The sequence below is a fragment of the Ceratotherium simum genome, chromosome 35 (genome assembly GCF_057802395.1).
Source record: "Ceratotherium simum simum isolate JZ-2026a chromosome 35, ASM5780239v1, whole genome shotgun sequence".
In the NCBI taxonomy this organism is placed as follows: domain Eukaryota; kingdom Metazoa; phylum Chordata; class Mammalia; order Perissodactyla; family Rhinocerotidae; genus Ceratotherium; species Ceratotherium simum.
The window spans coordinates 7433237-7455902 of record NC_141934.1 but is presented as its reverse complement, the minus strand read 5'-3'; the positions used below and the strand labels follow the sequence as shown (position 1 = coordinate 7455902).

General features: G+C 46.6%; 1 protein-coding gene across 4 annotated transcripts in view; it reads left to right on the top strand.

The window, feature by feature from the left end:
• Nucleotides 1–22666, top strand: part of SFI1 (SFI1 centrin binding protein) — a 95346-nt gene that overhangs the window by 66790 nt on the left and 5890 nt on the right. For all 4 annotated transcript variants that reach the window (XM_087423936.1, XM_087423935.1, XM_014786953.2 and 1 more), the window contains 9 exons: nt 2268–2398; nt 14025–14106; nt 14418–14596; nt 15375–15450; nt 15934–16029; nt 16508–16584; nt 17731–17833; nt 19116–19212; nt 22049–22209. In XM_087423936.1, coding sequence (XP_087280062.1) covers nt 2268–2398; nt 14025–14106; nt 14418–14596; nt 15375–15450; nt 15934–16029; nt 16508–16584; nt 17731–17833; nt 19116–19212; nt 22049–22209 — 1002 coding nt within the window. The remainder of the gene's footprint in view (nt 1–2267; nt 2399–14024; nt 14107–14417; nt 14597–15374; nt 15451–15933; nt 16030–16507; nt 16585–17730; nt 17834–19115; nt 19213–22048; nt 22210–22666) is intronic.

Below are 22666 nucleotides of genomic sequence, written 5' to 3'. Positions count from 1 at the left end.
AGCTGGTGACTTGAAGTTGCAGGCAGTGCTTATTTACCATTCCGAAAATCCTAGGGCCCTTAAGAATTGTGCTAAATCTACTCTGCCTGGGCTCTATAAATGGAAAGAACCTGGATGACAGCACATCTGTTTACAACATGGTTTTCTGAATATTTAAAGCCCACTGTTGAGACCTACTGCTCAGACAAAAAGATTCCTTTTGGAATATTACTGCTCATTGACAATGCACCTGGTCACCTAAGAACTCTGATGGAGATGTACAATGAGATTAATGTTGTTTTCATGCCTGCTAACACAACATCCATTCTGCAGCCCATAGATCAAGGAGTAATTTCGACTTGCAAGTCTTATTATTTAAGAAAAAATTTTGTAAGACTATAGCTGCCATTGATAGTGATTCCTCTGATGGATCTGGGCAAAGTAAATTGAAAACTTTCTGGAAAGGATTCACTATTCTAGGGGGCCGGCCCCGTGGCTTAGCAGTTAAGTGCGCTCACTCCGCTACTGACGGCCCGGGTTCGGATCCCAGATACGCACCGGGGCACTGCTTCTCTGGCCATGCTGAGGCCGCGTCCCACATAACAGCAACTAGAAGGATGTGCAACTATGACATACAAGTATCTACTGGGGCTTTGGGGGGGAAAAAAAAAAGGAGGAGGATTAGCAATAGATGTTAGCTCAGAGCCAGTCTTCCTCAGCAAAAAGAGGAGGATTAGCATGGATGTTACCTCGGGGCTGATCTGCCTCACAAAAAAATAAATAAATAAAAGACTTCAGTGAAAGAAGTAACTGCAAACGTGATGGAAATAGCAAGAGAACTAAAATTAGAAGTGGAGCCTGAAGAGGTGACTGAATTGCTATAATCTCGTGATAAAACTTTAACAGATGAGGAGTTGCTTCTTATGGATGAGCAAAGAAAGTGGTTTCTTGAGATGAAATCTACTCCTGGTGAGGATGCTGTGGAGATTGTTGAAATGACAACAAAGGATGTAGAATATCACATAAACTTAGTTGATAAAGCAGCAGCAGGGTTTGAGAGGATTTTTTTTGTTTTTTGTGAGGAAGATCAGCCCTGAGCTAACATCCATGCTAATCCTCCCCTTTTTGCTGAGGAAGACCGGCTCTGAGCTAACATCTATTGCCAATCCTCCTCCCTTTTTTTTTCCCCAAAGCCCCAGTAGATAGTTGTATGTCATAGCTGCACATCCTTCTAGTTGCTGTATGTGGGATGCAGCCTCAGCATGGCTGGAGAAGCAGTGTGTCGGTGCGCGCCCAGGATCCGGAATCCGAACCTGGGCCGCCAGTAGCGGAGCGCGCACACTTAACCGCTAAGCCACGGGGCCGGCCCCGGTTTGAGAGGATTGACTCTAATTTTGAAAGAAGTTCTGCTGTGGATAAGAGGCTGTCATGCAGCATCTTGTTCTACAGAGAAATTGTTTGTGAAAGGAAGAGTCAATCATGTGGCAAACTGCATTGTTGTCTTATTTTAAGAAGTTGCCACAGCCGCCCCAGCCTTCAGCAACCACGCTGATCAGTCAGCAGCCATCAACAGTGAGGTAAGACCCTCCACCAGCAAAAAGATTGACTTGCTGAAGGCTCAGATGATGGTTAGGATTTTTTAGCAATAAAATATTTTTTAATTAAGGTATGTACATTGTTTGTTTAGACATGCTATTGCACACTTAATAGACTACAGTGTAGTGTAAACATAATTTTTTTTTTTTAGGTGAGGAAGATTAGCCCTGAGCTAACATCTGTTGCCAATCCTCCTCTTTTTGCTGAGGAAGATTGGCCCTGAGCTAATATCCATGCCCATCTTCCTCTACTTTATATGTGGGATGCCGCCACAGCATGGCTTGATAGGCAGTGCGTAGGTCCACACCCGGGATCTGAACCTACGAACTCTGGGCTGCTGAAGCGGAGCACGTGAACTTAACCACTATGCCACTGGGCTGGCCCCCTTACACATAGCTTTTATATGCACTGGGAAACCAAAACATTCATGTGACTCAGTTTGTCGCAGTGGTCTGGAACCACACCTGCAGTATCTCTGAAGTATGCCTGTATATGAAGATGTTTAACCCACTTTTAATTAACGTGAAAAGTTTTTACCTATCACGTTGGCAAACGTTAAAAATAACGATTTTAATCTTTTTCTCAATTTTGTGTAGGAAGCAACCCTCCCTCAAAAGTGTGACCCTGAAAGGTCTTTTTTTTTTTTTTTTAAAGTAAAGTACAAATAAAGGTCATTCATTGTTTTGCTTTAGCTGTTGCAGGCCAGAGCTGACAGTCACTTCCAGCAGAGAGCCCTGCCTGCAGCCTTCCAGGCATGGAGAAGACTCTGGCAATGGCAGCAGCAGGAAGGTGTCCTCAACGCAAGAGCAGCACGCTTTCACAGGTATGCTGTGCAGCTGCTGTCTGCAGTGGCGCAGGAGTCTTGGGTCTAACTCTGTTGCCTACACAGCCGTTTGCTCTGTCTTTCAGCCTCCCATCCCCCTAGGCCCTGATTCTTCCTGGTTTTTCAATAATGTAGGCTGATTGATTTCATCTAGCAGGAAAAGACAGCCAGTATTTCCCCTGGGAATACTTTTGTCCGTCTTTATTGCAAGTGCTTTTGAAACAGCCTGGGTTTTATGCCCTTCCCTCATTACAAGCCACTGTGAGCTCCATTAAAGCTGCCCATTAGCTTTCTGGATCAGAGCGTGGTTGGACCTTGCCTCGCCGTGGCAGGCCTTCTTGAGTGTGATTTCTCTGAAATGTGTGGCTCCTGTGCTGCTAGACCTGGCTTTCTGAAGTCTTGAAATTGTAGTTGTCAACAAAATTAGGGCAGGCAGGGAGCACAGCTACATCTTTTTAGCTCCCAGAGGGCAAACCTGCCCACAGCAGGTCCTTGCCACATGTTGGTGGAGTGTGAGGAAATTACTAATCGCTAACTGTGTGTCTGCCACTGTGGTGGGCATGGTGTGATGGAAGAAAGGAAACAGATCGATAAGCTCATTCGCCTGTGACATCATCATCTTCATTAGTAATTTTCTTCTCACAACAGTCCTGAGAGAACAGGTTCAAAATGATAAATGACTCCCCGTGTAACACAGCCAGAAGTGGCAGAGCCAGGGTTTAAATTCAGATCTCCCTGATTCCAAAGTCCAAGGACTTTCTACTAGATCAAGAGGAAGATCTTTTTGATGACTTTGTAGGAACTTTTAAATCTATGTGAGGAGATAAGACTGATAGACAAAAAACAACTGAAGAACAATGCAGGAGAATAGACCCATGTGTCCTCAATTGTGTCAGCCACAAGTTCTTCTAGAGCTCAGAGCTACTGTTGAGGGAAGTAGCTGGGGGAGGCTTGCTGTGAGCCAAAGCGGGTGAGATGGATGGTGGGAGTGGGCAGGATGACGAGGGCCAGACTGAGGGACTTGCCCGATCCTTCAGATGGATAATGGACAGATGTTTGTGCAGACACGCCAGTAGTACAGTGACTGTTTTGGAGATTGCCCTGACTGCGGTGAGATGAGAGGGAGGGACGTGCATGGGAGAAGATGCTGTGCTCTTGACTTAGGAGGACTCTGAATGCTAGTCTGAGGGGATTACCCAAAACTCCGGGGCTCCTTAGCACAAAGCCCAAGGAGATGATTTTAGGGGGCGGCCACGGGGAATAGAGGCTGATAAGGGGACACCACCCACCTCTGCCCCTTCATTCAAAAAATGGCTTCACTATTTAAAACACACTCACACACCCCCTTTGTTTCCTTTACACATAAAGTCACGATTGATTCTATTGCTTTTTTGTATTTTGGCGTGCCACAGGGACCAAAAATTGAGAGTACCTTCAAAATAGTCACGAGGAGCTCCTGAAAGGATTTTTGTTGGGCAGCAGGCGTGATTTTACAACTACCACTCTCAAGACAGAAGGATGGAGGGTGAATTGGAGACAGGAGTAGCCAGGAGGCTTGAAGGATGGTGAGGGCCTGATCTGCATCTTGTTTTGGTTATATCTTTTTAGAAAACTTAGTTTTTCAAGATCCTGCCTTCCTGTTTCGCAAGGGAGCAGAGTGATTGAGAGCCTGGATCAGAAGCTCGACAGGCCCAAGTTCAGACCCTTGCTTTGTCACTTGCCAGCTCTGAGACCCTGGGCAAGTCTCTCTGAGCCTCAGTTTCCTCAAGTGTAAAACGGAGATGATTTGATAATAGTCCTTACCTCACAGGGTTGTCATGAAAACTAAGTGGGATAATCTATGTAAAATACAGGCAGAGTGCCCAGCACAAAATATTAACTATCCCCTTTACCCCTATAATTGATTTGTGACTCTTATGGTAAATTAATATTTAAAGGTTTGGTTTGGAGTTTGGCAAATCAAAGTTCTAAATAAATATAAAAAAATGTTCTATATTGCCATAATTCTTAGGGGGTTTTTTTGTTTGTTTTTCTGGTAAGGAAGATTGGCCCTGAGCTAACATCTGTTGCCTGTCTTCCTCTTTTCACTGGAGGAGGATTGTCTCTGAGCTAACATCTGTGCCAGTCTTCCTCTGTTTTTGTATGTGGGACACCTGCCACAGCATGGCTTTATGAGTGGTATGTAGGTCCATGCCTGGGATCCGAACCCGCGAGCCCCCCGGCTGCTGAAGTGGAGTGCGCAAACTTAACCACCATGCCACTGGGCAGGCCCCGTAGGGTTGTTTTTTTTTTTAATGTCTTAGTAATACAGACAGAATTTATGGTGGATCTCCTGAATTATGACTAAAAATGGTAGTTTATTAACTCGCCAGTGAAATTTATACTGAGAATGCGACAAGACTGGTTTTTCTTTTTTTTTTAATTGAGCTGAAATTTATATACAGTGAAAGGCACAGATGTTAAGGAAACAGTTGGATGAGATTTCACAAATTATCTACCTGGATGATCAACATCCCAGTCAAGATGTAGAACATGTCACCTCAGACAGTTCCCCTAACCCCTCCAGTCACTTCCCACCCCCACAGCTAACCACTAGTCTCAGTTCTGTCATCCTGGGTTAGTTTTGCATGTTTTGAACTTTATATAATGGATGATACAGTATGTGCTCTATGTTTCTGGCTTCAGCATAATGTTTTTGAGATTGAGCCATGTTGTCACACGTATCAGTAGTTCAGTCTTTTATTTGCTGGGTAGTATTCTATAGTATGAATATAAGACAGTATTTTTTTTTGTGTGTGTGAGGAGATCAGCCCTGTGCTAACATCAGCCAATCCTCCTCTTTTTCTCTTTTTTTCTTTTCTTTTTCTTTTCTTTCTTTTTTTTTTTTTTTTTTTTTTGCTAAGGAAGACTGGCCCTGGGCTAACATCCGTGCCCATCTTCCTCCACTTTATATGGGACACAGCATGGCTTGCAAAGCAGTGCATCGGTGCACGCCCAGGATCCGAACCGGCAAACCCTGGGCCGCCGCGGCGGAGCGTGCACACTTAACTGCTTGTGCCACCAGGCCGGCCCCAAGACAGTATTTTGATCTATTTTAACAAATAAGTTGTTTCCAGTTTGAGGCCATTATGGATAAAGCTGCTGTGAACATTTGTTTTGGTGGAATCTGTTCTCATTTCTCTTGAGTAGATACCTAAGTATACTTCTGGATCATAGGGTGGATATATGCTTAATCTTATAGATGGTCACAACATTTTATACTTCCATCAGCAAATATGAGAATTGTGCTTGCTCCATATCCTCACCTACATTTGGTTTTGACAGTTTTTCTTTTTTTTTTGGTGAGGAACATTAGCCCTGAGCTAACATCTGTTGCCAAACCTCCTCCTTTTTGCTGAGGAAGATTGGCCCTGGGCTAACATCTGTGCCCATCTTCCTCCACTTTACATGTGGGATGCCTGCCACAGCGTGGCTTGGCAAGCAGTGCGTAGGTCCGCTTCCAGGATCCGAACCTGCAAACCCCTGGGCCGCGAAAGCGGAGCACTCAAACTTAACCGCTATGCCACTGGGCTGGCCCCAATTGACAGTCTTTCTAATTTAGCCATCCTGGTGGGTGTGGAGTGCTGTCTCATTTCCCTGATGACTAATGATGTTGAGCATCTTGTTAAAGCCTAATCAGCCGGGAACAAAAGCCTGTATTTTTACCAAGTCAGATTGATTGCTCTGAAGGAGGGAATTCCAGAGAAACTCTGAAATGCTGCTCTACCTGAAGGAAAGGAATTTGTAAGGTTTGGGTTCCCACTGAAGGATTCTGAGGAGGGTCAGAGAGAAACAGGGATCAGTTTTGCATTGGTTGCTATTGCTGAGGCCAGATGAGGAGGGATGAGGAGAAGCGGGGATTCACCAGGGCGCACTGTCATGGGTAGCCTCACGAATACAGGAAGACAGCAAAGCTTGTCTGGGGTGTCATTGGTAAGGAAGCAGTAGCCACTCAGAAGAGGGGGTCCTCGTGGCATTTCACACCTGCTGCGTGAACTTGGGAGAAGCAGCGTTTCCTGGCATTTATCTGTGTGTGTCCTTCCGATCTGATTAATGGTAGGGGTGCTTTTACTCTTCAGTCTAAGCTGATTTTCATTCTTTGAATACCAGACAGTTTTTCAACCTTTATCATGTCCTCATTGACCATTGTTTATCTTCTTTTGTGAAGTATCATTCAAGTCTTTTCCCTAGCTTTTTAAAAAATTGTGTTCTGTGTCTTTTATTGTTACTTATTTGTAGACATTCTTTGTATATTCTGCATACAAGACCTTTGTTGGATATATATATTGAAAATATTTTCTTTCAGTGTGTGGCTTGCCTTTTCATTTTCTAACAGTATTTTTTTTTTAATTGACAGCAAAGTAAATGGTTCTATATACCCTAAAATGAATTCACAGTATTTTTTGATGAGCAGAAGTGCTTAATTTTGATACAGTCCGAATCATCAGTTTTTTTCTTTTATGATTAGTGCGTCTTGGGTTCTCTTTAAGAAATATTTGCCTACTCCAAGATCTCAAAAGACATTTTCCTACATTTTCTCTGGAAGCTTTATAGTTTTAGCATTTACATTTAGGTCTGATTACCTTGAATTTTTTCTGTGTATGGTGTGAGATAGGAGTCAAGGTTTATTTTTTATTTTCCTGTTTATCAGGTTTTTCCAGCACCATTTGTTAAAAAGACTTATTATTCCTCCATTGAATTGCCTTGGCACCTTTGTTGAAAATCAATTGGCCATACATGTTTGTATCTATTTCTGGACTTTCTCTTCTGTTCCATTTCTCGATTTGTCTATCCTTATGTCATTACCATACTACCTTGATTACTGTATGTTTATAGTAAGTTTTGAAATCAGTAGTGAGTCCTTTGACTTTATTCCTCTTGAGATTTTGTTTGGGATCACACTAAATCTGTATAGATCAATTCAACGGAGATAAGACATCTTAACCATATTGAGATTTCCAATAAGTGAACATGGTACATCTCTCCATTTATATAAGTTTTCTTTAATTTTCTCAGCAGTATTTTATAACTTTGTGTAGAAGTTTAGTATGTATTTTGTTAAATTTATTTCTAAATATCTTTTTTGATGTTTTTGTAAATGGAATTAATTTTAAAATTCATTTTCCAGTTGTTTACCTGGTAGATAGAAATACAGTTGATACCTTGTGTTCTGTGACCTTTCTAAATTCACTTACTAGTCTTAGTAGTTTCTTTCTCCCTCCCTCCCTTCCTTTCTTTCTTTTTTCTAATTGCATAGGATTTTCTGCATAAATAATCATATTATATGCAAATAAAGACAACTTTATCCTTTCCAGTCTATGCTTTTTTTAATCCTTATTGCATTGGCTAGGATCTCCAATAAAGTGTTGAGTAGAGGCTGGCCCCGTGGCTTAGCAGTTCAGTGTGCGTGCTCCCTTACTGGCGGCCCGGGTTTGGATCCCGGCCACGCACCAACGCACCACTTGTCTGGCCATGCTGAGGCTGCGTCCCACATACAGCAACTAGAAGGGTGTGCAGCTATGACATACAACTATCTACTGGGGCTTTGGGGAGCCAAAGGGAAAAAAAGGAGGAGGATTGGCAATAGATGTTAGCTCAGGGCCGGTCTTCCTCGGCAAAAAGAGGAGGATTGGCATGGATGTTAGCTCAGGGCTGATCTTCCTCACAAAAAAAAAAAAAGTGTTGAGTAGAAGTGATGAGCTGGTAATACTTTTTCCCAGTCTTAGGGGGAAAACAAAAGCACTCAGTAATTCATCATTGAATATGTTAGTTTTTCACAGATACCCTTTGTTAGATTGAGAACGTTCCCTTCTATTCTTAGTTTATCGAGAGTTTTTATTATGAATGGTGGTTAAATGTTGCCAAATACTTTTTCTGCATTTATTGAAATGACCATGTGGTTTTCCTGATTTTCAAATATTAAATCAACTTTGTAATCCTGAGATAAATTCCACTTGGTCGTGATATATTATCCTTTTTACGTATTATTGATTTTGGTATGTTAATGTTTTGTTAAACTTTTTTTACATAGACTTTCATGAGGGATATTGGTCTGTAGTTTTCTTGTAATGTTTTGTCTTTATTTTCTGAAAGACTTTGTAAGATTGGTATTATTTCGCTAAATTTTTGATAGAATTTTATAGTGAAATTGGTTGGGCCTAGAGTTTTCTTTATGGAAAGGTTTTTGATTACAGATTTAATTTTGTAAATAGATATATAGCTGGTGAGAGTTTCTTTTCATGTCAGTTTTGGTAGACTCTGTTTTTCAAGGAATTTTTCATTCTACCCAAGGTGTCAAATATATTGACATAAAGCTGTTTATAGGGCCGGCCCTGTGGCTTGGTGGTTAAGTGCGCGCGCTGCGATGCTGGCGGCCCGGGTTCGGATCCCGGGTGCGCATCGAGGCACCACTTCTCCATTCATCCTGAGGCCGAGTCCCACATACAGCAACTAGAAGGATGTGCAGCTACAACACACAACTATCCACTGGGGCTTTGGGGGGAAAAAATAAAATAAATAAAAATCTTTAAAAAAAAAAAAAGCTGTTTATAAAAGTGCCTTATTATTCTTTTAATGTCTGTAAAATCTGTAATGATACCACCTCTTTCATTCCTGATTTTTGTAATTTGTGTTTTTTCTTCATCAGTCTTCTAGGAATTTATCAGTTTTTTAAAAATGCCAAGTTTTGCTTTGCTAATTTTCTTATCGTTTATTTTTCTTTGATTGATTTTAGCTCTTTATTTTGTTCTTCTTTCTATTTACTTCGGATTTAATTTGCCTTCCCTTTTTTACCTTCTTAAGGTGGAAGCACAGATCATCTTTTTTTTTGTTAGGTTATTGATTTTTTTTTTTTTCTTTTTTTTTTTAAAGATTTTATTTATTTTATTTTTTTCCCCCCAAAGCCCCAGTAGATTGTTGTATGTCATAGCCGCACATCCTTCTAGTTGCTGTATGTGGGACTCGGCCTCAGGATGGACGGAGAAGTGGTGCCTCGATGCGCACCCGGGATCCGAACCCGGGCCACCAGCATCGCAGCGCGCGCACTTAACCACCAAGCCACAGGGCCAGCCTAGGTTATTGATTTTAAATCTTTTTTTTTCCCTCATATAAGCATTTTAAGCTGTAAGGTCTCCCTCTGCTTTAGCTTTACCCCACAAATTCTGTTATGTTGTATTTTTACTTTCATTCAATTAAAAGTATATTCTAATTTCCCTTGTGACTTCTTCCTTGACCTGTGGTTTATTTAGAAACGTATTGTTTAATATCCAAATATTTAGGAATTTTCTTGATACATTATTGTTGTTAATTTCTAATCTAATTCCATTGTGGCTAGAGAACATACTTTGTATAACTTCAATTTTTGACGTGCACTCCCATATTTTATGGCCCAGCATTTGTGGTCTATTTTGGTGAACATTCCATGTGCACTTTAAAAGAATGTTTATACTACAGTTGTTGGGTGTAGTGTTCTATAAATATCTATTAGGTCAAGTTGGTTGATAGTCGTCTTCAAATTTTCTGTATCCTTAACAGATTTTTTGTTTGTCTATTTGTTCTATCACTTAGTAGAGAGGAGTCTTAAAAATTTCAAACTATGATTGTGGATTTATCTGTTTCTCCTGGTAATACCATCAGTTTTGCTTCATGTGTTTGGAAGCTCTGTTATTTGTTCCATGTACAATTAGGATTGTTATGTCTTCCTCATGAATTTCCCCCTTTATCATTTTGAAATGAACCGTTTTATTTTTGGTAATATTTATTTTCTCAAAGTCTACTTTGATTTGTATTAATATATCCTCACTAGCTTTTTTATATTTACTGTTTGTGTGGTTTACCTTTCGCATTCTTTTACTTTAAATTTATCTATGTCTTCAAATTTAATAAATCATTTAATAAATACAGTAACTTTTGTATTTTGTTTTAATTGTAGTTCTAGGAATTACAGTATTCATCATTAACCTTATTCCAGTTCTATTTAGAATTACTGCTGTACACTTCGTGTTAAATGTAAGAACATAAAAACAGTAAAATTCCTTTCCTCTCCATCCTTGATGGTGTTTGTTGTCATATATTTTATGTCTACAATACATATATTTTACCCAATACAATGTTATTATTTTTGCTTTAAACAATTAGAATTCTTTTTAAAAAACTAAGAGAAGAAAAAAATGATCTTTTATGTTTACCCACATATTTTCCATATCCATTGTTCTTTGTTTCTTCCTGTAGATTTGAGTTTTCAGCCATAACGTTTCCTGTAGTGTTTTTAGAGTACAGGTCAGCTGGAGATGAATTATCTCAGCTTTTCTTTATGGTTATTTCACTATCACTCTCATTTTTAAAGGACCTTTTCCTGGATACAGAACAATGAGTTGGTTTTTCCACCCCTTTACACCCAAGTATTTTTAAGATATTATTCCATTATCTTCTGGTCTCCATTATTTCTTTTTTCTTTTTCTATGAGGAAGATTAGCCCTGAGCTAACAGCTGATGCCAGTCCTCCCCACCCCAACTTTTTTTTTTCGCCAAGGAAGATTGGCCCTGGGCTAACATCCGTGCCCATCTTCCTCTACTTTATATGGGACGCCACCACAGCATGGCTTGACAAGCGGTGCATCGGTGCGCGCCCAGGATCTGAACCTGTGAGCCCCCGGCTGCCGCAGCAGAGCGCATGCACTTAACCACTATGCCTCCAGCCCAGGCCTCCATTGTTTCTGGTGTAAAGTCACCCATCATTTCTATTGTTGTTCCCCTAAATGTGATCTGTTCCTCTTCCTTTGCTTTTAAGGTGCTTTTATAGATCTTTGGTTTTCAGCTGTTAGAGTGTTGTGTATTTAGGTGTAGTTGTCTTGTGATTATCCTGCTTGGGATTAGCCGACCTTCTTGAATCTGAGGTGGCTTCCCCTACCCCAGCCAAATTTGGGAAATCTTTTATTATTATTTATTCAAATAATTTGTCTGCTTCATATCCTCCCTTCTCTCCTTCTGAGACTCAAATTACACTATGTTAGATCACTTAATGTTGTTCCATCGGTCACTGAGGCTCTGTTCAATTTTTTTCTATGCTTTTTCTCTCTGTTTTCAGATTGGATACTTTCTATTGATCTGTCCTCAAGTTCAGTGATCTTTCTTCTACAGTTTCTAATTTGTAGCCCATCCCAGTGACTTTTCTACTTCATATATTGTACTTTTCAGTTCTAGGATTTTCATTTGGTTCTTTTTTTTTAAAATTGTGGTAAAACTTACCATTTTAGCCGTTTTGTGTGTGTGTGTGTGTGAAGAAGGTCAGCCCTGAGCTAACATCCATGCCAATCCTCCTCTTTTTTTGCTGAGGAAGACCGGCCCTGAGCTAACATCTATTGCCAATCCTCTGCCTTTTTTTTTTCCCTTTGTCTCCCCAAAACCCCAGTAGATAGTTGTATGTCATAGTTGCGCATCCTTCTAGTTGCTGTATGTGGGACACGGCCTCAGCATGGCCGGACAAGTGGTGCATGGGTGCACGCCCGGGATCCAAACCTGGGCGGCCAGTAGCAGAGCACGTGCACTTAACCGCTAAGCCATGGGGCCAGCCCTTTAGCTGTTTTTAAATACACAATTCAGTGGCATTAAGTACATTCACAATATTATTCAATCATCACCACTTATCCATTTCCAGAACTTTTTCATCATCCCGAACAGAAACTCTGTACCCATTAAACAATAACTTCCCATTCCCATTTACCCCAGCCCCTGGTAACCTCTAATCTACTTTCTGTCTCTGAATTTGCTTATACTAGGTACCTCACATAAATAGAATCATATACTTTTTGTCCTTTTGTGTCTGGCTTATTTCACTTAGCATAATGTTTTCAAGGTTTTTCTGTGTTGTAGTATGTATAACACTTTCATTCCTTTTTATGGCTTAATAACATTATATTTGTATAAATATACCATAATTTGTTTATCTATCCCTATGTTGATGGACATTTGGGTTGTTTCCACCTTTTGGCTGTTGTGAACAGTGTTGCTGTGAACATTGGTGTACATGCATCTGTTTGAATCCCTGCTTTTACTTCTTTTGGTTACATAGCTAGGAATGGATTTACTGGATCATATGGTAATTCTATGTTTAACGTTTTGAGGAACTACCAAACCACTTCATGCTTTTTTTGTAGTTTCTATTTCTCTGTCAGAATTCCCTGTCTGGTGATTAATTTTGTTCATCTTTTCATTTAAGTACTCAAACTTATTTATAATAGCTATTTTTAAGTACTTGCTGATTCCAACATTTGGGTCATTGTTTCTGTTGACAGCTTTTTTTCCTTTAAAGGTGTTGCATTTTGTTCTGGCCAGCAGTGGTTCCTGTTTGTTCTGGTGGTTCCTGCTGATACGGTCAAGTGTGGTTTTATTTTTTCGTTGTGTGAGTCTTTTGATTTTGTCTTCAGTGTTAGGGCATGGCTCTTACTCCTAAGACTTAGCCTTCCTGAGTTCTGAGGTGCTTAGCAAGGTCTCTGCTCTAACTGGGCTGGCTGACTCTCCTTCTTCCAGCCCTGTCCAACCTCTAGTGTCTGTTCAGCTCTTAGCCCTGCAGCGGCTACTCGCTGCTAGGCCTCATGGAATCTGCCTGTGAGGCAGGCAGACTCATCAGAGGACCTGGAGCAGCCTCACATAGACTTCTGGGTATCACCTTGTGGAGTGTGCTGGGTGTCTGTGAGCATGCTGGTAGGGCGGGGTGAGGTCTCCACCTGCCTAGGCTTAGGAAGGCCACAGGTGTCCACACAGTCCTTCCCACAGTCTTGAACTCCACTCTGCCTCAGCTCAGTGAGACTGTCGTGCTCTGCTTGGACTCCCTTCCCTGCCCCCAGTGTCCAGAAAGTGCTCCCAGGCAGAAAGCCTGGGTGGCCGAGGGGCTTACCCGGCATGTTTCCCATCTCTCAAGGATCACAGTCTGCACTGCCTGTTGTCCAGGGCCTGGAAACAGTTGCGTCACATATTTTACCCCATGGCTTTGCAGACACGCAGCCCCTAATGGCTGTTGACCAGTTGTCCCAGCACTGCTTTGGCAGCCTTTGATGTCATCATGGTGAGCAGGTAGCCCTAGGCAGAGGTAACAGAGCAGTGGTACCCAAACCTCTGTCCATGTCGACCTCGCCTGGAACACTTGTTCTAAGTACTGTTTCCTGGGACCCAGCTCAGATGTAGTCAGCACTGGGGGCCTGGCATCTGTTTTTAACTGCTTCCGCCAAGGATCTGTGTAGCAGCAGCCCAGCTGGTCAGCACGGACCGATAAGGCTTTCACGAATGATCGTTGAGCACTGTTGGTAATTCCACGTGGAACTGATGAAGAACCAGGGTCTCAAAGTCTGAGTCTTGTATACTCTGTGAGTGCGGGGCTGACACCAGAAATAACGTGGAAACTGTTGGGTCATTTGTGGTTTTTTGAGCTATGGTTGTCTGCTTTCCTTTGCCTTCTCCCCATCTAAGCTTATTTGCCTCTTAATGGCACAGTATGAGTGGAAGAATCCAATTATTTAGAACTTCTCGTTCTTTTGTATTTGTTTTGTTTTATTTTAAGTACTTTCGTATTCTTCATTTGGGTTTTTCTTAGGGAGACATTAGAGAAGCAAGTGTTTGCTATTTGGTGGCAGAAGATGTTTCAGCATCGAGAACACCGCTTGGCAGAGAGAATGGTAAGTGGCTGTCCCTGACGAGATACCCAGGATGGGCAGGACCTGTTTCAAGCCTTTGCACTCACTGCCTCCCCTCCTCAGGACATTGCTCGGAACCCAGACCCACACTGAAGGGCATCCTGCCTGTGACCAGGACTCATGAGGCAGGGGCAGGGTCTGGGGCATCTGTTTCCTTTGCCAGTGGAGTTACAGATGGCTTCTGGGCCAGGGCAGCTCCTGAACATCCATTTCTCTTGTTGTGACCTGTAGATTATTCCCTGGCTTGTGTACCCTCTCCTGCATTCCATTCTCTCCCTCCTGTCCTGCCGCAGGCCATCCTTCATGCAGAGCGGCAGCTTCTGCGAAGGTCCTGGTCCACGTGGCACCAGCAGGTGGCATCACGTTGCCAGGAACGGCAGTGGCGAGCTGTGGCCTGTGTCCACCACCGCCGTGGGCAGCTCAGGAAGGCTTTCTGTGTCTGGAGGGAGAGTGCCCGGGGGCTCAGAACAGAGTGAGTGGCTGCTTCTGCCTCAGAAGCTCTTTCCATTTCAGGCCATCTTTGACCATAGTAGCAGTGCTGTCAGCTCTGAGTACTTGTCCGGAGGGTCATGTTAGACTAGACTCTGGTTTTAAGTTCCAGAAATTCAACCTGAAACAGTCTAAGCAAAACCAGGGCTGTAGTGACAGGATCCTGGGGTACACAGTATCAGGAACTTGACCGGGGACAGACATGCTCTGTGGATCTGAGGTCCTGTCCATTGGCTGCATCCTGCTTGCTGACTGGGGGCTATTCAGAGTGTCCATGGCCGGGGAAGAGACTGACGGGCCTGTTTCAGGATAGCTGACCCCCCAGGACCAGCAGCTGTGGCCAGGGGGCAGGTCGTGGCAGTTTCTACCACACCATGTGGTTGGGCAGGGCAGACAGCCGACATGTCCACTGTGGACATTGTCCTGCTTTGGTGCCTTTCCGTATCCACTTTGTGCTCTGAGGATCTCCCCACCTCTCAAACACTAGCCATGTTTAACCTCCTTCTCAGTTGCCTGCACAGGAATACGCTTCAGTGGTACTTGAAGCCCCGTGACGTTGTCTGCAAAACTTTGGTTATATTTTGCACTTTTCTGGGGGGGAGAAGTGCACATATAAGCTTTGGCAGCTCTTCAGAGAGGATCTTATTCCCCCCAAATTTAAGAACCACTCAGCAGGGGCCAGGGACTGCGAAGGGGCGTCCATCGAGAGGACCCTGGCTGGGTCTGGGCTGTAGCACTGAGCTCTGACTGTCTCCCCACAGGAGGATGGGCAGGGTGCTGGCTGCAGAATTCCGCTCGGCACGGCTCCTGTGCTGGGCCTGGAGCAGGTGGAGGGAGGTAAGGCTCTGGCGCAGGCCCCACCGCGTGCAGCTTGTGGACAGGTGGACCTGTGTGTCAGTGTGATTCAGAGGGACATATGGGCTCCTCCACGGTCCCTGGGAAACCACCTGCCTCAGCGTAGGGAAGAAGCCGGGCGCAGATGAAGTGTTACCCTGGTTTCGTGAGATGAGTGGTTCAGAATTCCCTATTCTTTGGGTGCTAGGCTGTTCTTATCTGAACTCACTGAATCTGCAGTTCCTGGTCTCTGCATTTACAGGCATCCTGCTCAGGGCACCGGCTGTTTAAACTAACCCTGCTTGAGCATTTACCCCATTTGATCCTCACAAAACCCCTAAGACATGCATGGAGATGAGGAGCTGGGGCTCCTGGTTTAAGTACCTCACCCGAGCTCACCCAAACCCAGTGTGAAATGGAGCAAAGCTGAGTCCGCCCCCCCACCGGTCCCTCAGCCCTCAGTGCCCCTCTCTTCTCTGTCTGCAGTGCCTGGCCCTGCAGGGTGCTGAGCGGCAGAAGCTGACGCGAGCCGACCTGCATCACCAGCACACCTTACTGCACAGGGCGCTGCAGAGCTGGCGGGTAGGAGCTGCTGCTTTCTTCCAAATCTCTCCTTGCGTTGCGGTGGAGGCAAATTCTGGAGACTTTGCTTCCCTTTGTTGTTCTTCCTGCCCCTCTCAAAACAGAGTAATTGCACAAGCCTCACACAGAGCAAGTGCCCTGGACAGAGGTCTTACAGCCTCGGGGCTTAGTTCTCCCATCCTTGCTCTGCAGGGTAAAAACAAGTGCTGGCTGGGGTGCCAGCCTTACCGTCACAGTGGCCCCTGGTCCAGGAGCCCAGTGGTTTGACTTACTAGGTGAGGGCCTGCCAAGACAGTCCTCTCCCTGTTGTCTGGGTGGTCTCCTGGCCCGGGGATTCAGGGCTCCTGGCTTCTCCCCACGCACTGTGGTGAGTCCTCTGGGCATTGCAGCCCCTGTTGGGAAGGCACCTCTGAGGCCTGCCTGGGAACAGGGAGAGGTGGGCCCAGGGCTGGCTGCCAGTCCTCATGGTCTCCTGCAGACGTATCAGAGCCGGGTGCGGAGCGTCCTACAAGAGGTGGCAGCCAGGGAGAGCCAGCACAAGAGGCAGCTGCTGAGGTGAGTCTCCTGGCATCCCCCGGGCCCTGCCTGAGGATCGGGGGACTAACTCAGACCCAGGCAGGTTGGGGGATCCTGACCAGGGCCTGGCAGAGGACGGGCCTGGCTGCCCCATGCTGCTCATAGCAGGGCCTTGCCTTTTCCACAGCAAGCACTCTATTCACTGGTTCACCTTGTATGTCTTGAAGCCCTACTTGTGCGGAGCAGGGCCTCTGGGAAGCAGCTCTCACCTGGATGTCTGCGAGATTCCCTCTTGTCTTGCTCCTCTGAGCACTTTTCCCTCCCCGCTTCAGACCTGCAAGATTCAGCTCCTCGAGGCACCATTTCATTTCTTCTCCTGCTCCAGAAGCAGTGACTCCCTCTGCCTCTCAGTTCCCAGTCAGTCGCCTCCCCACTTGGCTCTCCAGGCCTTTCACTGACTCTCCAGAGTCATCTGTCAGCCTCTAGGACCATCTGCATCTCTCTCGCCCTTGGAGGTCACTTCTGCTGCCTTGGCTCCAGCTCCCTCGTGAGCCCGTCCTCCTGCTCCTGCTAAGCCAAGCTGAAAACTCACTCCTTCACAGCAGGCCTCCCTCATTCCGCTCTTTCTTTTCCTTCTTCTGTATTTGTTCAGCATGCACTATTCCAGGCTGCCTGTGGGCGGTGGGCCTTGTGGACTTTAAACACCTTTGTCCCTTCTTCAGGGTCCCATAAGTGCCCATCCAGCTCCTGAGACAGAGAGGAATAAGAAACAGGGACTCCCTTAACTAACTGGGCAGCAGCACAGGTGCTGAGGTTCCGATGCCTTCCTCCAGCTTCCCTCTCTCTCTGCACCTCTCTTTTCATGGCATGAACCACCTGGTGTCGTCACTGCCTGGTTACAGCTCTTGTTCCCTATAGCACATAAATGTGTGAGGATGTGGTGTTGGTCTTGTTCACCGTGGTGTCCCTAGCGCTACCCCCATGGCTGGCACAGAGCAGGTGCTCAGCAGCCGTGTGTTGAGTGTCTGCGTCAACATAAACATGGCTGTCAGTGAAACAAATAGTCTTGGGCATAGGGAGTCCTTGATTCAGGGGTGGGCTGAAGAACCAGGAATGATTCACAGAAACCTCACACTGTCTCTCCACATTGCTGTCACTCCCTCTCCCCGGCCTGTGCCCCTGCAGGGGTGTGTTACATCGCTGGAGAGAGAACACCGTGGCCCGTGTGGATGAAGCAAAGAAAACCTCTCGAGCAAGTGCTCACTACAGAAGGACTGTGTGTTCCAAGGTGAGGCATGGGGAGGCCAGCTGGTCACCCAGGGGGGTTTTGGACTGTGTTCCTCTGAGGAGGTGGCGTGGGGGCTGGCAACAGAGAATTGAACTGAACGAGGAACCTAGAAGATGGGATAACTCTCCTCCAGCTCACACACGTACAGCCGTGTGAGCAGTTGGGTTTTATTTATTTATTTATTTTTACTGAATTATGAACCAGTTCTATTAACACAAAAACACAGCATGTGGTTGAGTGAACTAGTTCTTATCAGAAACAGTATTTTCTACACATGTGGAAGTTTTCCCTGGGACAAACCATGTAAGTCACTGCACCTCCATCTCCTCATCTGTCAGAATAGGGTGCTCATTCCTGCTCATTGGCCTTGTAGTTTTCGTGGCCACAGAGGCTTTCTAGAAAACAGAGTGTCCTGGGAATGTGAGGTCGTTGGTCATCGTCAGTAGGAAGTAGCCCCAAAATGCTACATGGTGGGGCCTGGTCCCACATGATGAGGGAAGGAGGAAGTGGCAGGATGTGGCTGTGGGAAGAAGACGTGTTACAAGAAAGAGGGAATTCACATGGAAATTAAATGACAGAGGTGGTCCCTGGACTCGGGACGTTTTAGAAGGCAATTTTTTGGGAGCCCTGAGCAACAACGGTTCACCTGCTAGAAGGCTGGGCGGGGGACCTGGTCCTGACAACCTTGAAGCCTCCCATGGATGAGGGATGACTACGTATGGTCAAGGCCCGGTTTGTTCTCAGAAAAGCTCCGAGGCCTGCGTTTATGTCCCCTGCCCTGAAAGGGGGGTCAGGACTCTGCTTGGCTTCAGGGCTCAGAAGGGAGGAGGCCTTTTTGGAGGGGAATGGAGTTCGTGACTGTTTGGGGAGCAGGCACCAGGCATCCCCTGGCTGCTCGACTTCTTTTTAAAGTGTTCTGTTAGTGTGATTTCATGTGCGTCTCACATATGAAAGAGTGTATAATAATGTATAGGTTCCATTTAACAAATAATAACAGAATGAAAGTCTGTATAACAACCTTCCTTTTTTATGGCATGGTATGAAGTTTAACTCCTTCTGGTAGAAGAGTCCCATCACCTGAGATACTGGGCTTCCTGTGAGGGGACTGGGGTCTCCTGTTGCCTGTGGTCTGCATGGATGGTGGGCTCCTCTTGGATTCTGTGTGAGTGCCATACGACCCCCACGTGGCCTCATTCCACGAGAAGCTGCCAGCAGAGCTGGGGTGTCCCCTGGAAGCTGGGACGTGCAGTGATCACCTCTCTGTTCCTCATCTGCCCCTTAGGTCCTGGTCCAGTGGCGGGAGGCCGTGTCAGTGCAAATATACTACCGACAGCAGGAGGACTGTGCCGTCAGGAAGGCCCAAAAGGTGCTCGATAGGGGTAAGCGGAGGAGAGGACTGCGGAGGACACAGAACTGTCTTGGTGTTCCGTTTGCTTCCCTTAATCCTTGTCTCCTTCTCATGTGTATTAGTTACCTGTCTCTGAGGTTACAAAGCACCACAGACTGGAAGGTTTCAAACCACAGAAAATTGTTCTCTCAGAGTTCTGGAGGCCAAGTCCAAAATCTAGGTGTCAGTAGAGCCCTGCTCCCTCCAAAGCCTCCAGGGGAGAATCCCTCCTGGCCTCTTCCTGCTTCTGGTGGCTCCCAGCAGTCCTGGGTGTTCCTTGGCTTGTAGACACATCACTCCAGCCTCTGCCTCCGTCGTCGTGTGGCTGTCCTCCCTGTGTGTCCATGTCTCTTTTTATAGGGACACCAGTCATACTGGATTAAGGGCCCACCCTACTCCAGTATGATGTCAGTTAATTACGCTGCACTGACCCTCTTACCGAATCACATCAATTCTGAGGTTCCAGGATGGACATGATTTTGGGAGAGGGTAACTCTTCCATCCAGTACATCGTAGCATTCTGTTCCCGACTGATTGCCAACCCCTTTATGTTAAAATGAAAGGCCAAGGCTTGAGCTCTACAGAGAGGTAAAGAAATGAAGTTGGAACCGAGGCGTTCACAGTGGTTGGGGTGGGGTGTTTTTTTTTTGTGAGAAAGATCAGCCCTGAGCTAACATCCATGCTAATCCTCCTCTTTTTGCTGAGGAAGACCGGCTCTGAGCTAACATCTATTGCCAATCCTGCTCCTTTACCCCGCCTCCAAAGCCCCAGTAGATAGTTGTATGTCATAGTTGCACATCCCTGTAGTTGCTGCATGTGGGACGCGGCCTTAGCATGGCCTGAGAGGCAGTGTGTCGGTGCACGCCCGGGATTGAACCCCGGCCGCCAGTAGCGGAGCGCGCGCACTTAACCGCTAAGCCACGGGGCCGGCCCGGGGTGGGGTGGGAAAAGTCCTTCCAGTGGCTGTTGCTCGGCAGGTCAGCCCCATCCTGTTAGGGTCCTGCTTCCTTGCATAGTTGGCCCTTGTCAGTTTAGGGAGCAGGGCCTCACTCCCTTGGCCTCAGGTAGTCTCACGAGCTCCTGTACAAACAGCCTGTGAAGACGGTCCAGACGGGAGCCTCTGCTCAAGAGACTCAAGGAAACAGACACCCAGGGTCCTGCAGTGGGGGAACCCGACACGCTGAGGGGACAGCTTGTAGTTAGAATAAATGAAAATACAAATGGAGATGAAAATAAATGGAAATGGTTTAAATCGGACAGTAGAGAAAACAGATCAAGTTGATAAGTTGGCTTGAGAAGTTTGTGCCAGGATGGAAATTAATCAGCTCTGGTCTGGTTCTGGCTGCAGTTGTTTGTGTTGATGGACACAGATCCTCTGGACAGAACGCTGGGGTCAACATCCTGCAGCTGCTCCACCCTTAACGTGCTTCTCTGTGTCCTCAAGCTGCCCCCCACCCCAGAAACCAGAGCTGTGTCTGTAGGTCACTCCCAAGAAAGAGGTCGAGGGCTTCAGCCCGTCCCTTGGTCCCTGTTTGGACAGAGCTTTGGCACTGGTGCTGCAGAGGCCTTGCCCCTTGGGGGCAGGTGCCCTCTCCTTGCCCAGGTGGCCCCGGTAGGGAGTTAGAGGTGACAGGCACAAGGTGTAGCCTGAAGCTGCTGCTCTCCGCAGGGCTGTGGGGCAGGCAGCGTTCCTTAGAAGGGGGTGGTGGCACGTGGCAGGCCCTGGGATTGCCGTGTCCATTACGGATGGTACAAAGGACCTAGGAGACCGTGTGACAAGACAGTGTGTTCTCAGCACATGGTAGATGCGCAGTCAATACCTGGAACCATTTCGTGACTTAATTAAGGCTCTGGGTCTCAGGTGCACCATGGCAGTCTAAGGGTGGGGCCCGGGTGCTGGAGGAGGATGAATGAAGGGCAGGTGGCATAAGACACGTTAAACAGAGTGCTTAAGGAGTGCAGGCGGGGGTCATATGCTGGCTGTGTGACCTTGGGCAAGTCCTTTTCTCTGAGCCTCAGTTTCTCTATCTGTAAAGTGGGGATAATAGTACCTGCCTCTTGGGGTTGTCATGAGGATCCAGTGAGACTCAAATATACACACTTAAAGCAGTACCCAAGGAGTCTTAGCACTAGTCCTAACGCTTGGCCTCCAGGCTTGTGAATGCTACCTTCCCTGCCCACTCCAGCTGGTTCTGGAGAACTCCCCATCTTGGCAACAGTGCCCTGTATCAACCTTCTTCTATTGTTGCTAAAAGAAAATTCTCTCAGGGCCTAAGAAAAGGAGAAAATCCAAAAGGAAAAATCAGCAGAACAAAGCACTCGCTCCCTCAGGAGAGAATCTGGTGATAGAAACAAAATGCAGGATGTGGCCGGGCGGATACCGTGCCTCCTCCCCAGGCCGGGCTCAGGCTGCTTAGATTTTTCTGAGCCTCAGTTTCCGCCCTGGTAAAACAGGGCCGCCACCTCCACTCCCTCAGACCACGGGTCTTCTCGTTCGTGTGCCTGGCAGCATCTCGCAGGGGGCTCTGTGGGGACCCTGGCACACTTGCTGTCGTTGTGGACAGACTTGTGGCTCTGAGGGGCTCTTGTGGGGCACAATAGTAAACAGCAGACCTGGTTCTGGTCTCCAAGGGGCCCGCAGTTGCTGAAGGTGGCCAGAGCTGTCCTCACAGAGCGGCCGCCCTCCCCATGTGGTGGTTTCACTGAGTGTGGGCCGACACCCCAACTCTATCCCCACACAACCTTCCCCACTCTCTAAACTTTTACTGGTGCATAGTCATTCATATGAATCCTACAAAAGAGCAAACTCTGACTCTGCTCTGCCTTAGGCTACCTTAGGATCTGGTTTCGGCGCTGGTGGGACCGTGGCCAGAGGGCAGCCCAGCGGAGAGTCCAGCTGGAGAGGGCGGTGCAGCATGACTGCCAGCGGCTGCTGCTGCAGGGCATGGCCGGGTGGAAGGCGCACCATCTGTGCTGCATCAGGAAGAGGGTGAGGCAGGCGGCAGCTCCCCAGGTTGAGTGGTGGGGCTGTCCAGGCCAGGAGGTGTCCTGGGGAGGAAGAGGTCCTTCCTGCAGAACTCACAGCAGCCAGCTTGAGTGCTGGGTGGTTTGGGTCCTGTGGGCACAAGGCTGCAGGAGCCTTCTGGGAAGGCGGGAAGCGGGGAAGCCAGCTTCAGGATCAGGTCTCCCCCAGGTGGAAGATGGTTCAGCAGGGAAACTGGTTCACTCTGAACCATGGCTTGTCAGGGGCGGGGGACCTACAGAGTCATCTAGACACCCCTGCCTGGTGCAGGAGGCCCTTGGCTTCATCCGAAACTCCTCCTGACAATAGGAGGACAGTTCACTTGGGCCTGGAGCCTCTCACCCTGTGGCTGCCCCCAGGTGGTCTGGGCGTGGGGCAGCTGACTACAGTCGGTACGCAGCTCCCTGTGTGCGCACTCTCTCCC